Here is a 16,435-nt window from a genome sequence, read left to right as displayed (position 1 = left end):
GATTATGCATTACATAGTTTTTTTTTTGTGTGGAAATTTAGAAATGTGACTTTCTCTGATGCAAGTCGTTAGTCTGTTTGCACCTTTATTCTTTGTTGACTCAAATACTCAAGTTTGGTTTATCCTGTAATATCCTCCTCTTTGATCTCTGGCCAAATGCTTTTGCTGCATCTCTGCAACCAATCGAGCTGCATGCATTACTGGTGACAGGTCGTGATGAACTCGAGCTATAGCATGAGCTGTGTGGGAAGCACATGTACATACTCAAGTATTACACGCACACACACTATAGTAATGTAAATAAACACCATTGTTATGTATTATTAAATTAGCCGTAAAGCTGACACAGTCAATGGCCTGCTTTTGTTAAGGGGCGTGTTCTTACTATCTCGACCGAAAGCTCCGCTCTGTCTCTGTAGCTGGCGAGCTGCTAACTTAACTATCTACCCAGGCGGCGACGGTCGGTCCTAGTAGCAATACGAGGTTGAAAATAGCCAGCTAGCTCCGTCAAAAAACAATCTAATCTAACTAGCACTTGATCAGAAGTTAGGGTGCGGTACACGCATCCAAATTGATGAGTACGCAAAATACATCTGCATGAAGGAAACTATGGAAGACTGAGAGAAAGAGGACATTTTATCGGCGATTCTTTTGCCGGTTCTTCGGCCAAGCCGCCAGCGCGAAAGATTCTCCTTCTCTAAAGACGGTTTGCGGAGTTTCGGCTGGAACACAAGGTAATCTATCGGCTTTATCGAGTTGTTTTGGGGGTGTCTGTTACGAATTGAGTTGTGTGCCAATGTCAACCGTCGCTTTGCTAAACCAGCTAGCGCACACCGGCTGGTTCGTTACCACCATACGCGGCGTTGTCGTGCTGGTTACGCGGGCGAACGCGGCTAGCTAGCCAGCCCGACAGCTTTAGCCTTCACGGCATTATCGTCTAGGCTTTCGTTGGTTCACTAAATGTATTCGTGTGTTTGCAGTCTCTAATGAGCGTTTATTTGATTTGAAGGGATAAAGTGTTGTCATCGTTTATTTAAAGTGAAATTGGGGTTTTGGGAAACGGTAAACTTGGCGAAATCTGAAGTTCTACTGCTTTGTAAATATGGCTGACGTTTCGTTCTAGAATCGAGCAGGCGCAACCTAACCTGTAGCCTGCTGAGAGGGTTTTCCTCATCGCTGATTGGCTACAGCGAAAGTGTGGACGGCTGTGATTGGCTATTCAAGTACGTGGGGGTTGATAAACTTTGCAGACTCTGGCGGTCGTCTCACTTCAGTGATAAATTCCTCAAAGTTCGCATTAAGTTTTTTAATATGTTAGTAAGGGAAGTTGATATGAACGCGTGACGGATGTGTGAATCTGTATCAGTCTTTATAAATGGTGTAGTGTTGACGGAAAGAGAACAAAGTGTTGGAGGCCTTAATATCTAAAGTCCCGCCCATTGGACGGCGAAATAAAAACACTCTTTAGTTGGCAACCCGCCTGAAAAGTTAAGTCCCACAATGAATTTATGTAATCAAATGTCGTTTACTAAACTAGTAGTGGATAAATGTTTGTGTCTACCACTTATAAATTCATTTCTTTAAGGAATTAAATGTATATTTAACGTTTGATAATCATCCGAACTAAGTTGTTCACTTTAGTTGAGTCTCTTCTGTAAAGAATTAAATACATTTATTTATTCCTTTTGGTAAAATGGGTCATTTCGTTTGCTTTGTTTGTAATATTGTTTGTTTGTTCTACAAAAATAGTCAAACTTTGTGGACATATTAAAGGATCATAAAGGTAAAACGTTGCACATTTGGTTTACTTGACGACGATTGTAAACATTTTCTGACAGGAAATTATATCTTTTTTTTTAATAACAAACCCGAAATGATTTTAACACTTAAACATTCAGCCAACAACCTGTCATGATGCGGGGTTAACCACTTCCGGAAACAAGAGCGCGCTCACGGTATTTAAAAAGCACGTGACTCGGTCGATTATGGCTAATGTGCAGACTTCAAGGTTGACTATTTTCAGAATGGAAAAAAATAGGGTCTATGTGTATTGATGAATAAAAAAGATTTTCAATCTGTTGCAAAATGTGTTATTATTAGGGCTGTCAATCGATTAAAATATTTAATCTAGATTAATCACACGATTTTCAGGAGTTAACTCGTGATTAATCGCAACTTAATCGCACATTTCTATCTGTTTTATATTTAGCTTCATTTAACACTTTTTAATAGTCTAAACAACATGGGCGTGGAAAAATATGGATGCTTTATGAATATGTATGTTTATTATTAGTGAAAGAATCAGCAAAAATAATAAAAAAAAAAAAAAAAGATTTGTGAAGGGTCAAAAACAAAATCACCGCATCCATACCTTAAAATCCCTGGTAAAACTAATAGATTTAGCACACACCAAGTCGAAAACGGTATCTTTAGGAAAATATACGTTCAACTTTTGTCCTTTCTGTTATTGTTTGATTGACATTCAATTCAATTCAATTGTCCACGACATGCACCCTCATAATGCGATTATAACTGGATTTTGGGAACATTGTGGTTATACTTTACCTCATGTAAACACATGTTTTACACTTCAGTAAAAATAATGCGATTAAGCTCATAATCGCAGCAAGCATAATCGTATCAAAACAGGTGGCGTACACCATTTTTAATTCCAGTATGCGGACATAAACACTTAATAGTGTATTTACACTGCACTAACTATATTGTGCATGTGTTTTTTGCATGCAACTTAAGCGCAAATTCGTTTTAAACTTGACATTAGGATGCAGCAGTCTGCTTTAATTCAGATACAGCTCAAAAACACAAGAGCAGCCTATAAAACAATTACAGGCACTGTCGTTATATTTCTGTCTTCATCACGGTTAATTGCACGTTAATACAATTAGTGTTGTTATAATGAATTTATGTTAACGTCTTATCACAGCCCTAGTTATTATAATGTGAATCAGATCTTATTAGGAAATCTTATTTTGTGTGCTGCTTCTTTTCTCACTGTGTTATTCAGGTCAATATACGTGGGGCTGCGTGGTGTGGGCGCCCATGAGAAAACCACGACGGAGAGGAGGCCTGTCTGGGGCCTTGGACGACCGACAAAGCGATGCCACCGGCAGTGAGGAACCAGAGAGGGTGTCACGGCCGCGGTCACCCTCTCCCTATCGCCGTAAGGTTTCACCCTCCAGGGAAACCCTGACGTATGCCCAGGCACAAAAGATTGTGGAAGTTGACCTGGATGGAAGGCTGCATAGGATCAGCATCTTCGACCCTTTGTCTGTCATCACTGAAGATGAAATGACAGCTCAGGACATCGCAGAGTGCAACAGCAACAAAGAGAACAGCGAACAGGCCTTAGCGACTACGATCATCGTCTCGCCACGCAGAACACCTGCCCATAGAGGTAAAAAGAAGGATGCCAAGCAGCAAAACCACTCTCACGGACAATCTCAGGCACAGTCGAACAGCCACAGTGGCTCCTTACCCAAACCCACCTTCAGATTATTGGAGTCTTACGAACCAACGGAGACTCCGTCTCGACCCACGGCGTACTACCGCTTCATTGAGAAGTCTGGAGAGGAGTTAGATGCGGATGCCGAGTACGACATGGACGAGGAAGACACGGCGTGGTTGGAGCTGGTGAACGAAAGGCGAGATTCCGAAGGCCAGACGGAAGTTTCGCCGGACACTTTTGAGCTTCTGATAGACCGTCTGGAAAAGGAGTCCTTCCTGGAGTCGCGAAGCCAGGCGCCCTCGCAAAGCGAAATAGATGAAGATGCCTTCTGCTGTGTGTGTCTCGACGACGAGTGTCTCAACAGTAACGTCATCCTCTTTTGTGATATTTGTAACCTGGCCGTGCACCAGGAGTGTTACGGAGTTCCTTATATTCCGGAGGGTCAGTGGCTCTGCCGCTGTTGCCTGCAATCGCCCTCCCACCCCGTAGACTGCGTGCTGTGCCCTAATCAGGGCGGTGCTTTCAAACAGACCAGCGACGGGCGGTGGGCACACGTAGTCTGTGCTATTTGGATCCCAGAGGTGTGTTTCGCCAACACTGTCTTCCTTGAGCCCGTTGAGGGTGTGGACAACATCCCACCTGCGAGGTGGAAGCTTACGTGTTACCTGTGCAAACAGAAAGGTCGCGGGGCGTCCATCCAATGCCACAAGGCCAACTGCTACACGGCTTTTCACGTCACGTGCGCGCAGAGAGCGGGACTCTTTATGAAAATCGAACCGGTTCGAGAGACCACCGTGAATGGGACTACGTTTTCGGTGAAGAAGACGGCGTTTTGCGAGGCGCACTCGCCGCCTGTGAAGGAGGGGTCTGATGATGAAGATGGCGGAGGGAGGGTTTTGGGATGCAGAGCTAACAGGGGCCGCAGTGCCTATACTCAGACGCCACAGCTGAAAAAGTGTAAAAACAGTAAACTGGATTCCAAACGGCAGCAGAAAAAGAAAGGAACAAAAGATGAGGCGTCCAAAAAACCAGCAACACCGTTGGTCACTGTCCCAGAAATACCTGCTCACAGGTATGAGCGTCACAGTGAACTATTCCTCTAAATAATTTAGGAAAGCTTTTTGTTTACATGCTCTGTTTGTGTTATTTACAGGTTAAACAAAATTTCAAAAGACGTTATCATACAGAAGAAGAATCAGTTCATGCAGAGACTGCACAACTATTGGTTACTAAAGCGTCAATCACGCAACGGAGTGCCTCTCATTCGCCGTTTACATTCACATTTACAGGGCCAGAGGAGTGCAGAGCAGGTTATTGTTCGTGAAAATCAAATACTTTTTATTTATATCTTAATGTATACACTCACAGCTAACCTTGGATATTATGTGTAGTTGTAAATTGTGTATTTCTATGTAGGCGGAGCCAGACGAAAAATTGAACGCTGTGAGAGAAGAGCTGAAATACTGGCAGAAGCTTCGTCATGACCTGGAGAGAGCTCGACTCTTGATCGAGCTCATCCGCAAGAGAGAGAAACTGAAGCGAGAGCAGGTACCATATGATAATGTTTGCAGGGTTTCCACGGGTACTTGAAATTCTTGAAAGTTTGTGAATCTGGGGAAAAAATTCAAGGCCCTGGGAAGTTTTTGAAAATATACATACATAGATACAGGTCATTGAAAGTGCTTGAATCTATTTTATGCAAGAAGTTTTCTGGAAAAAATCCATATTATTCCCTGTGTAGTGTAGGATTATATCATAAAAATTCTAGACTTTTTAAGCACACGTGCTAAACTGTTTGCTTTAAATGCTTATATATTCTTTATATGAGAGTTTGATTTATACCAAAATGCTTTTTTGCATAGTTGTGTTTGACACATGAAAACGTCTCGGGTTACGTATGTAACTGTTGTTCCCTGAGAAGGGAACGAGACGCTGCGTCTCCCCTGCCATACTTTCTGCGTCCCTGTAATGCTGTCTTTGCCAATATTTCAGATAGCGATTTACTTCTTGACTCCTGCGTCACCCTGTCTTTGTCGTTAAGCCTCACCATTGGTTGAATTTGATATACACATTCAGACGCACTTACCCCTGGAGGCGTCCTCAAAGTGTCACCGCAGTGATGCAGTGTTAGTTTCCTCGAAAGGGAACTGTAACAATGTATCTTAAAAGGTAACACGATGTAACCTTGCTCTCACTTGAAATGTGTCCCCACATTTAGTCCTTGAATTTGAGGGTATTGGACCTGGAAAGTCCTTGAAATGTCTGTGAATTTGAAGTTAACTAAGGTGTGGGAACCCTGTGTTTGTCATGAATGCTGTGTGTTGTTGCATGACAGTCGATGGATGAGCTTGAATGAATGAATGATAAACTTTACTCAAGTTAAAAACTAACTATTTGTGTTATTAATAATGCAAGAATATACCCTCCCTGAGTTTCGACCTGTGATTTATTTTGGTGGGTACAATGTGATGTCTAAGCATGAGATTAGTTTAAGCAACTCAGAAAGCCTTCTTTGTTATTAACATGTCACGGCTGACAGACAGTACTTTAAGACTTGACCTTATGTCTTGAATATTGACTCAACACTTAAATGTTAAGACCTGAGACTTTACAACTCAATAAAGCAGTTTGATGAGCACTTTCATGTGTTGGTGTGTTGCCAGTTGAAGCAGAAACTCAGGCCAGGACAAATTTGAGAGGATTTGTTTGTTTTTTTTAGCTAGGTTATATTACAGCCTGACACAACAACAAAACATGATTTCTACATTGGAGGTGCTTTTTGTATTATTTAAAACTGTCACCCAGCCTGTATACAGGACACCTAAGTTTACTTCAATATTTGGATGTAATTTTTATCGAATCATGACTATATTTCATTGTTAAGGTCTAAGTCTCTAGAGAATATATTCAGCAGTGTTTTATAAAATAAATTATGTGTAGAGAGTAAGTGATTCATTTATGAAAAGCCTCAAAACATTGATAATCCTGCTAAATGTCACGGTCCCACCAGCGGGACGCCTACATTTACTTCAGTGTTTGGCATGTAAATTCTTATCTAATCATGACAAACTATATATCGTTGCTCAAATTTTTCATAATCGTTTTGGTAAAAGATTGACGTAGTGAGAGTCGTTTTCCAAAATATAAATATAATTTTTTTTTACTTTAAAACAAAAGTTTAAATTTAAAGTAGGGCTGCAAAATAACAAATTATTTGCGGAATAAAGTTTTTGTTTAGATCATATATGTTTGTTTATTGTGTATAATAATAATTACACATGCATGTATATATTTACATGTTAATTTACATTTACAAAGAAATATTTACATGTGTATATACTTTTTAATATTTATATCTAATTTGTATTATATATAAATATAAATACTTAATATATACACATTTTATTATTAAAATTATATATGCATGTGTGTGGATTTATATATATATATATATATATATATATATATATATATATATATATATATATATATATATATATATATATACCTAGTTATTATACACACACACATATATGATGTAAACAAAAACTTTAATTCTGCAAACAATTAGTTGTTATGCAGCCTAATTTAAAGGTGCACATCAATTTTGGTGGGGGTGACCAGATATTTTCACTAAACAGCAATTTATATGTCCATGCATGAAAAGTTAGTCATTTTATATTTAGGAGTGCATTGCATAAATATGCACTCATGGACAAAAAGCAACAGTACTCTCAACAGTTCCCAGATGCATGACAATTTGTATTTTTCTTTTTTAGGTGAAGATTCACCAAGCTGCGACCGAGCATCAGTTAATTCCAGTCCTGGTACTGCTACGGTCCACCCTGGACCAGCTTCAGGAAAAAGATACTGCGAAAATATTTGCACAGCCTGTCAACTTGAAAGAGGTGCGTCTATTATTATTTTCAACTGAGGCAATCATTTGTATTTTCTGTAGCTCAATTGGTAAAGCATTGCATTAGCATGATAAAGATTGTATGTTTGACTCCCAGGGAACACACATGCTGATAAAATGTATACCCTGTAATGCACTGCAAGTTACTTTAAATGCATAAATGTAAATGTCTATTTGTCAGTATGAAGTTTGTTGATATCCTTGGTCAGCAATTTAAATTCAAATGATGTGAACTTGACAAATTTTAATATGAAGATGCATTCATTGCCGTTAATCATATAATTCAAATTGTGTTGTTGGCTTCTCAGGTACCTGATTACCTGGAGTTTGTCTCGCACCCTATGGACTTCTCCACCATGAGAACCAAATTGGAGGCTCACAAATATCACTCGGTTACTGACCTAGAGTCTGATTTCAACCTTATGATCTCCAACTGCCTGCTTTACAATGCTAAAGACACTGTGTTTTACCAAGCTGCAATACGACTGAGGGACTTAGGGGGCGCCATCCTGAGGCACGCTCAGAGACAAGCCCAAAACACAGGCTTTGATCTGGACACGGGCATGCACCTACCAGAATCACCACACAAAAATGACTACTACCGCTGCACTTTGGAGGATGGTGAGTACTTTACAAGAAATGTGATGAAATTAGGCCTGAACTAGCTGAATAGTTTCCTCTGTAGTTATCAGATATCATTCTGTTGGTGCGAATAAACCTAAGTGAAGTAACATGACATGACAACATTTTTCTATAAAGCAAACAGGATACAGTTTACTCTTCTTCTATGTACCGATGGTTTGGTGTTGTTATTTGTTAAGTGGATACGCTGCTAGATCCTGATAATCGATTGCACATGACGGCTGAAGACCAGCTGAGGGAGCTGCTAGACAAATTGGACGTGGTGACCTCCATGCGCACGAGCGGAGCACGCACACGCCGCATCCGCCTGCTGCGGAGGGAAATCAACAGTGTTCGCTATAGGCAGCGCTCAAGGAACTCGCACATGCTCAATGGAGACCTTAAAGAGGAAGAGGACGAAGATGAAGACAAAGAGATCGATGGTGAGCAGCATAACATGTCAGCTTCGTCGTTAGACAAGGGTGAGGCATGGAAATGTTTAAATACATTCCATTTATTTGTAGAGGAATTTTTTTAAGGCTGGAAACTTTTCATGGGAATATATGGGAATTTGAAAAAATTGTAAAGTTTCCTTTGTTGAAAATGTACTTGTGCTGTGTGTAAGCTAGTGTGCACCAACATTATACCATTGTAAAGACAAAAACACTGAGAAAACATTTAGGTGAGATCATTAAAAAAATACCCAAAAGTTTGGACCCATTACTATTTTTAATGTTTTTGAAAGAAGTCTTTTATGCTCATCAAGGATGCAAAAGATTTTTGATCAAATAAATCCAGGCCTGATGAGCGTAAGTATCAGCATTCTTCAAAAATTTTATTTTATTGCATGCATGTCTGCTTATGTGCTCAACAAAATGTTCATTATATTTTTATATGATAAACTTTATATACATTTTCCCAAATTTTCAAATAATTCCATAAATTCCAATTAAGTTTCCAATTTGGAGTATTTCCAAAATTCCAAAGATGAAGTTCCCATGGAAAGTTTCCGCCCCTTTGCAACCCTATTCATATGTCATTCAGCATTCACACTCTCTATAGGTTATTTTGCTTTATGATTGAGTCTCAATGAACTTTATTCTTAATGTTACTCAGTTTCTTTGCAATTCAAATGTAACCCCTTTGATTTGCAAAACATTTACATTTATTCATTCAACAGACGCTGTTATCCAAGCGTGAAATTTACAAATATCAGGGCTCAATGCTAATAATTTTGTGGTTCAGGTTTTCACTTGCCCTGCTAAAATTTTCACTGGCCCCACCAAAAAAGATTTAATTGTTACATATTTAAAATAATAATTTAAAAGTCAAATATAATTGTATACATAAACATTTTATTCATCATTTGTTAAGACAATTGGCTATTTTAAATGTAAACTCTAATTCTGAAATTGTACAATCCGCTCATCAGGGTCAATAGTTTCAAGTATATAATTCATATAAAAGGAATCTTGTTGTAAGAAAGATAATGAATTAATATAAGTAAAACTGTGTTATTAATATATTGATAGGTCTCTCGATGCGTTTAAAATTTTCTTCATTCAAACGTCTCGCCATTAATTTTAGTGGACCAGTTGAAGGGTTTTTGCCAACTCTTTTAGACACCTTGCATGCTATGTGCTGGGTAGTCACTTTATCCAACAAAAAAGGCTCTCGACTTGTCTGCTTTACCTGGTAACTGATGGCAAACTGTGAAAAACATTGCATTGTTTCTTTGTGAAGAAAATCTGCTTCCAAGACGTAAAAAAAATATGTTTTCATTTGGCCTCATAATTAAAGGGCATTGCATTTAACGTCTTTTTGCTCTACCATCTGACGTAACACGCAACAGTGTCTACAACAACCAATAAGGTAGGAGAAACCTCATGAAATTGCTGAGAAGTTAACGTTCACATCGTTTAAAATGCCTCTTGATGGTAAGAATACTTACAAACGGCCACAGGCAAAAATATATTTTAGTGACTAGGGCTGTCACGGTTATGAAATTTGGTAAAAATGGTTAATTGTCTAAAATTATTTTTTGTGTGCTTTGGCGATTATGATGATTCATTGTCTGTTTTATTGCTTTAACATTTAATTCTCATACATTTTTGTTTGTTCATGAAATAATTTCACACGTTGTGATTATTTAATTGAAATCTTTTGCAAGGTTTACTTGGCAGTAAATATTTATACACATAAAATATATTTAAAAGTAATTATTTAATGAATATATCTTTCAAAAACAGAAAATTCTTCACAAGAAATAAACAACAAAAAATGTCTAACAAAAATATCTGAAAATAAAAATGCAATCAAAATAAACTATACCAGAACAGGCCTTATATAGTAGCCAATCCTGCTAAGGTCATGTTAGTACTGGACCACATGTCTGTAGCGGGTGCAAAAAAATCAATTCCTGCAGCTCCCCTTGTGTTCTTTAGAGAGATGTGCAATCATTGCGGTGATCTGAAATTATCGCAATGAGGTCAAACAATGGCGATGAGACGATTATTTTATCATTATGACAGCCCTATTATTGACTGAGGGCGAAGCACTGGCTCGATCGGGCCACTGACAATACTGTTTAATGGGCCAAGCATCTCTAATGCTAGCCCCGGGCCATCAGGCAGTCCTTTATGTTGAGCCTTGAATATTAACCTACATAGAAATGAAAAGCATTTTAACATTTTGTTTAAGGAGCCAGAAATACATGTAGTCTACAAAGTTATGTTTTCATGTAAGATTATAGTTGAAACTGTGGACAAATCGTGGGTCACACATAAGAGTAAACATAAAGTATAAAAACCACTAAAGTGAAGACTTTTGATTACGTCAATCACGTCTGCATTTGACTTGTGGCAGGTGTTCTCATACACGCATGCTTTTTGTCATCTAGATGACCTTAAATCAACCCCCCCACCCACACTGGAGCCCACAGGCTTGGCGTTGTCTCCTCCCCCAGGAGACACACCCCAGGACCCTCCCACCCTCCGACCCATGACATCGGACCCCAGGACATCTCCGTGCCCACCCAAGCGCCTCAAACTCAACAGCGAGAGCCAAGAGGCAGATACAGACCCCGCCTCTGTGAACAGCTGCACCAAACCTGAAGACCGTCTGCCTGCTAGCGAGAACAAACTTATCAACGGCCTGTCCTCACCGACCCGTCCCACGACGGGAGTCGGGCGACGAACGTCTGTGCTCTTCAAAAAAGCAAAAAATGGAGCCAAGCTCCAGCGCGAAAGAGACAATCAAACGCAGAACGGAAACAGAGAAGAGGCGATCAAAACTGAGCCGGTCACTGTACGCACACCCAACAAAACCGAAACTACAGCCCAGCCAAAACCTCAGACACCTCCGCCCATATCAACCCCAACCAAACAGAGAGCGAGAAGCAGAAGCCGTAGCCCAGAGTCAGAGAAAACTCCTCCTCGCCTTACTATTGAACCAGGTAAAAATAAAAAACAATGCTTCTTTTGCATGCACTAGTAATCATCTGATCACCTAGTTAATGAGTTATTTTCAGGTTTGTTTTTATAAAATCATGGTCAATTTCATGTGCAACCCTTATAGTAATTTTTTCTTCTGAACTCCATTTAAAATGTCAATTATAATTCTTGCACCAAACCATGGTAGTTTAGTTTTCTGTCATTTGGATTATATATCATTTGGATTTAAAAGGCTGTTTATGCTTCTGTGGAGACATTTTAGGAAAGTATGCACACATTAAACACAAGCTGGATACAGATTAGGAAAAATGAAAGTTAAATGTCTACAAACTAAATTAATAGCTTACATTTTTTTACAAATGTAAAAACACATCACATAGGTCACATAGGCACAATTTTTTATGTGTGTACATTTTCAGTCCTTTCCCCCTGTTTAATACACTACTACTAAATTAGAAACATGTTACGTTTGGTTAATCTTATTGCTTTTAAAACAATCTGTAACTGTTTTGGTTATTGAGCAAGAAGATAAATTCTTTCTCCAAGATAAAACTAATTATTTATAACTTAAGCTGTTTGGTTGGTTTTTTAATACAGGTAATACAAGTGTGTAATACAGGTGATACAAGTTATATTTCAAACTGAGAGGAACAAGTTTTATAGTCAAGTTGCTGACTTGGTGTTTTGGAAATGTGAGCGGTCACATGATATGAGCTCATGGTGGTGACATCATAACAACAACAGCAATTTCTTCTTTTTTATGACCCATTTTTACAGATTACATTTTATAAGCAGTTCATTTAAAATAGAGAGCGCTTTGTTTGCTTTTCCAGCTTAATTCTGTTTTTTATGCTGAGGAATTTCAGCTTTACCTTTGGTCTGTTTTTCAGCTCTGACAAACGGCTTCAGGAAGCACAGAGACGGCAGTTCTGACTCAGAATACAGCGCGTCGCCGATACTCCGGGAACTGTAAGAGAAAACGTGAATGAGTAAAACCAGTAACCTCAAGCTTACTGGTCACAGGTGCCGTTAACTTACACGCTTTCTGTTGCTTTCAGTGCCTCACCACCCAAGAAAAGTCGAGGGAAACCTGCACTGTCCAAAGTCCCTTTCTTAGAGACTGTTAATGGAGATGCTGACTACACTGGGACTGGTAAGGAATAAAAGTCTTTGATTAAAATATTAACCCCTTACCTGGCGCAGCCCTTTTTTGAATTGGGGGGGTGAAAAGGTGATGTACACCTTCAAATTAATATAACCGTGGCATTTTTATGGTCTAGAAGCATAATATTGGTCTTGTTTTAACTCTTTCCCCGCCATTGACGAGATATCTCGTCAATTAAGAGAAAACGCTTCCCCGCCAATGACGAGATTTTCCGTCTTTCCGCAATACCGCTATTATCCACCAGGTGGCGCCCTTCCGCAACTTTTTAAAACCGGAAGTATTGCCCTATGGCAAGCTGCTGCATGTCCGTGTCTGTTCTAAAGATCGCTCTGAATGGGATCTCTATGAAAAGTCCGTCACAAATATGGAATTATTTTTGCTTTTTGCTCAAAATATGGTGTTTTTGCAAAAACCTACCCATATTCAAAAGCTGATTGCAAAAGAACCACTAAAGGTAGGATGAAACGGTTTTTTTTGTTTGAAAGCAGAGGGTCTGTTCTTTCATTTGGTATATTGTATGTTTATTTATTTAAAGAAGAACATTTTCTGGAAGGCATGAAAAACGCTGGCGCTGGCTGCCAACTTTTTTTAAAAACGCTGGCGGTGAAAGAGTTAAAGAAAACTAAATTTTTCACTGCAGTTGGAATGTGAAAATTTTAAATTAAAAAATATTATAATAGTTATATACTTTCATAAATATAACTAATGCAATAAAGTAAATATTGTATACATAACATTATAAACACCAGAAATGCATAAAGACATAAGTCTAAACTAGTTGTGATCCAACTTACAAAATAAATTCACAAAGAAAAATAGGTTTGTCTTTGAAATGTAGTGGTTTTACCAACAAAGGCCACTAGGTGTCAACATTTTGCTGCATACTCTTGTCACAAATTAATAAATTACTCTCACTACGTTATTACTATTGCTAAAAGGTTTTGAAATATGAAAACTATTTTCTTAGACCTTTCACATATATATGTATTTTGCCAACATTTTTGCAGATTTATAATCGGATATAGTGCTATGAATATATTATAATTAATATGCATTGCTGAGTGATATGTAGCGAAATGACTGTCACTATATAATTTCTGTCATCGGATGACCTTGAAATATGAAAACTACACTCCTAAAACTTTACAACAATATCAAGTTTGTCAAGGGTTTTTTTTAGGTTTAGAATAGGGTTTGGTGTAATAAACATGTAAAATCAAATTGGGCCCACCTGTGGGCCTGTGACATTTTAGTAAATGCCTCGCACAACATCATTGTTTTCACAAAACGGTGATGAAATATAAAAACTACACTCTAAGAGGTTTCCAGTGTTATGTAGTTTGTCAAGATTTTTTAGATTTATAACAGGTCATTAGTGTTGCAAATATGAAATAACAAATGAACCCACCTGTGAGCAAGGGCCATTTTAGAAACTTACTCCCACTACGTCATTCTTGTCCCAAAATGGTGATAAAATATGAAAACGACATCCTTAGAGCTTTCAGACAATATTTAGTTTGTCACGATTGGATAAGAATTCACATGCAAAACACTTAAGTAAATGTAGATGACGTCCTGCTGGCGGGATAGTGACATTTAGTTGGATATAAATGTTTTAAAGCAACACTCCATCAGTTACTCTACCTACATAATTTATTTGATAAAACATTGTTCAAATATATATATATATATATTAAATTAATTAAACTCAGGTGTCCGCTTACAGTACAGCGGCAGGTAATGGGTTAAGCTCCTATTATTACAATGTTGCAATTCATTATAATGTACATTATATATAATGTTGTATATTCAATAATGTTGTGCCTTTAAATCCATGATGATCAGATACAAGAGTACTGTGTATGTTTGGAGTACATGCGTTGATCTGATCAGTCTTATTTCTTGTAGATGTGCTGTCAAATGGTGACATCTTTGAACCTGAACCTCTGGACCTGGTGTGGGCCAAATGCAGAGGATATCCGTCATACCCTGCTCTGGTGAGAGAGGGCGCTGTGCACACACGTCACATTAGGAGTCATGCATACTTTTCAGAAACACTTGCCATTGGATACAGTCACTTTCTATCTGAAAGGCATGATTTTAATGTTATATTTTGTAGATCATAGATCCAGACATGCCTCAGGAAGGTCTGTTGCATAACGGTGTGCCCATTCCTGTGCCTCCTCTCGATGTGCTGAACTTGGGGGAACAGAGACAGGAGGAGGCCGGCGAGAAACTCTATCTTGTCCTCTTCTTCGACAACAAACGCACCTGGTGAGCACCTCTAATATTTATATGAAATGCATGCAGATAAAGTATTGTAAGAACCTGGAATAAACATGGCTGTGTTGAAGGTTTAATGCCATCTTTTGTGCATGCAGGCAGTGGCTTCCACAAGATAAGGTGACTCCTCTGGGCGTGGACGACACAACTGATAAGCTGCGTATGATGGAGGGCAAGAAGACCAGCATCCGGAAGTCCGTGCAAGTGGCTTACCATCGAGCTATGATTCACCGGAGTCGCGTTCGGGGAGAACACGGTTTTGCCAGCTCCAATTTCCTGTAGGACAGAAGTCCTCATCTACCATTTACATGGGTGCATGACCTTAAATCTGTTCAACCACCATAGCAGACTAAGAGTGATTTATGTGGTTAATGCACCAGGTACTAGTTTCCTGAGCAGAGTAGCGGTTTAGTTCTAACCTGAATGTTTGGTAGAGAGGTGTTTTATGTTTTTTTTATTTGTTTGAAGCTATGGTTCATATTGGTTTGGGTTTTAGGGTGGCCGTCAGTTAATTGTGTTTTTACTGGTGTCACTTTATAGTGATGAGTTTAAATCCCCCAGACTCAGAATTTTAGCTTTTGGGTACATTTCATTTTTGCAAAAATCGTCATTTTAAAAGAACGAATGAATAATATTAAGGTTTGAATGAATCACTGCCATGTTCTTACGATAGCTTTTTAAAGTTTTACAAACCACTTCTTGTATATTGTAAAGACACTCGTGTATATAAGTGTTTTTTATCGTATAGTATCTAAATTAATTTTTTCTTTGGTTTATTGTGAAATAAAATGCCTGGAGGTAGGATGAAATGAAGAAGGATCTGTACATACATGTAAAGATTTTCAAATGAACTGACTTAGAAAGGGTCTTGCTTATGATATCAGAGAGTGTAAGTATGTTCATTTATATGTACATTACTGGCATACGTTATATGTATGTGTATATGTACCAACCTGCAGTTGTCTATGGTTAAATATATATTCTCATTTTTTGATACAAAAAAAAATGTAATTTATTTATGGACAGCAGAGAGTCAAAGGAAATAAATTATATTGGCTGAAGATGGAAATCAAATCTCTTATTTAAGATAAACTATTGAATAGACTTTTAAGATCTAACTACACATGAGATGTATCATACACTTGCTGTTCAACAGTACAAATCCATTTCACAGTCAAGCACAGAGCCTTGTATTTATTGTAGAAAGATGTCGAGCGTTTGTTCACTGTTTATAAGATGGAACCTCCAAGAAATTTTAAGCTTGTACAAACTGCAGATTTTACCAACCCACCAAATAATCTGTTCAAACAGTATTTTCATTGTGGGAGAAATAAATGTCTTATTGAAACTCTACTGGGACTGCTGGTGTTCCTCTTTTAAACCTGATTTAGTTTTTATTCCCTTATTTAGTGCCAAGTTTAAGATTAAAAATGAGAGCAGTGACGGCTGGTACTAATATTCTTGGGAGGTGGACACAAAGTTTAATTCAGATAACTGAACACATACACACAAAATATTGATTTGCAGACTCT

At 38.3% G+C, this 16,435-nt stretch overlaps 1 protein-coding gene across 3 annotated transcripts; it reads left to right on the top strand.

Moving 5' to 3' along the window:
- Nucleotides 1-314: 314 nt before the first annotated feature.
- Nucleotides 315-15,755, top strand: brpf3b (bromodomain and PHD finger containing, 3b). 3 transcript variants are annotated; one of them, XM_065248112.2, is made up of 13 exons: nt 315-734; nt 3,026-4,538; nt 4,620-4,776; nt 4,883-5,014; nt 7,246-7,374; nt 7,691-8,003; nt 8,204-8,485; nt 10,903-11,457; nt 12,346-12,424; nt 12,514-12,608; nt 14,529-14,617; nt 14,740-14,894; nt 15,002-15,755. In XM_065248112.2, exons 2-13 carry the CDS (start codon nt 3,061-3,063, stop codon nt 15,183-15,185), a joined length of 3,648 nt encoding a protein of 1,215 aa, XP_065104184.1. In that variant the 5' UTR covers nt 315-734; nt 3,026-3,060; the 3' UTR covers nt 15,186-15,755. The 3 variants fall into 3 exon arrangements, with proteins under 3 accessions (XP_065104184.1, XP_065104183.1, XP_065104185.1); XM_065248111.2 differs by having other exon boundaries at nt 4,620-4,782; XM_065248113.2 differs by having other exon boundaries at nt 316-734; nt 4,620-4,782; nt 8,204-8,446.
- Nucleotides 15,756-16,435: the final 680 nt, after the last annotated feature.

This window comes from Paramisgurnus dabryanus, chromosome 11 (assembly GCF_030506205.2).
Source record: "Paramisgurnus dabryanus chromosome 11, PD_genome_1.1, whole genome shotgun sequence".
In the NCBI taxonomy this organism is placed as follows: Eukaryota; Metazoa; Chordata; class Actinopteri; order Cypriniformes; family Cobitidae; genus Paramisgurnus; species Paramisgurnus dabryanus.
The sequence above is the reverse complement of the archived record's forward strand: the minus strand, read 5'-3'. Positions and strand labels throughout refer to the sequence as shown.

Bases quoted from the DNA above. Each gene is read 5' to 3' on its own strand.
- brpf3b (XM_065248111.2), top strand. From the start codon at position 3,061: ATGAGAAAACCACGACGGAGAGGAGGCCTGTCTGGGGCCTTGGACGAC. The intron at 7,375-7,690 runs GTGCGTCTATTA...TTGGCTTCTCAG, and splicing joins AGCCTGTCAACTTGAAAGAG to GTACCTGATTACCTGGAGTT. The intron at 14,895-15,001 runs GTGAGCACCTCT...TTGTGCATGCAG, and splicing joins TTCGACAACAAACGCACCTG to GCAGTGGCTTCCACAAGATA.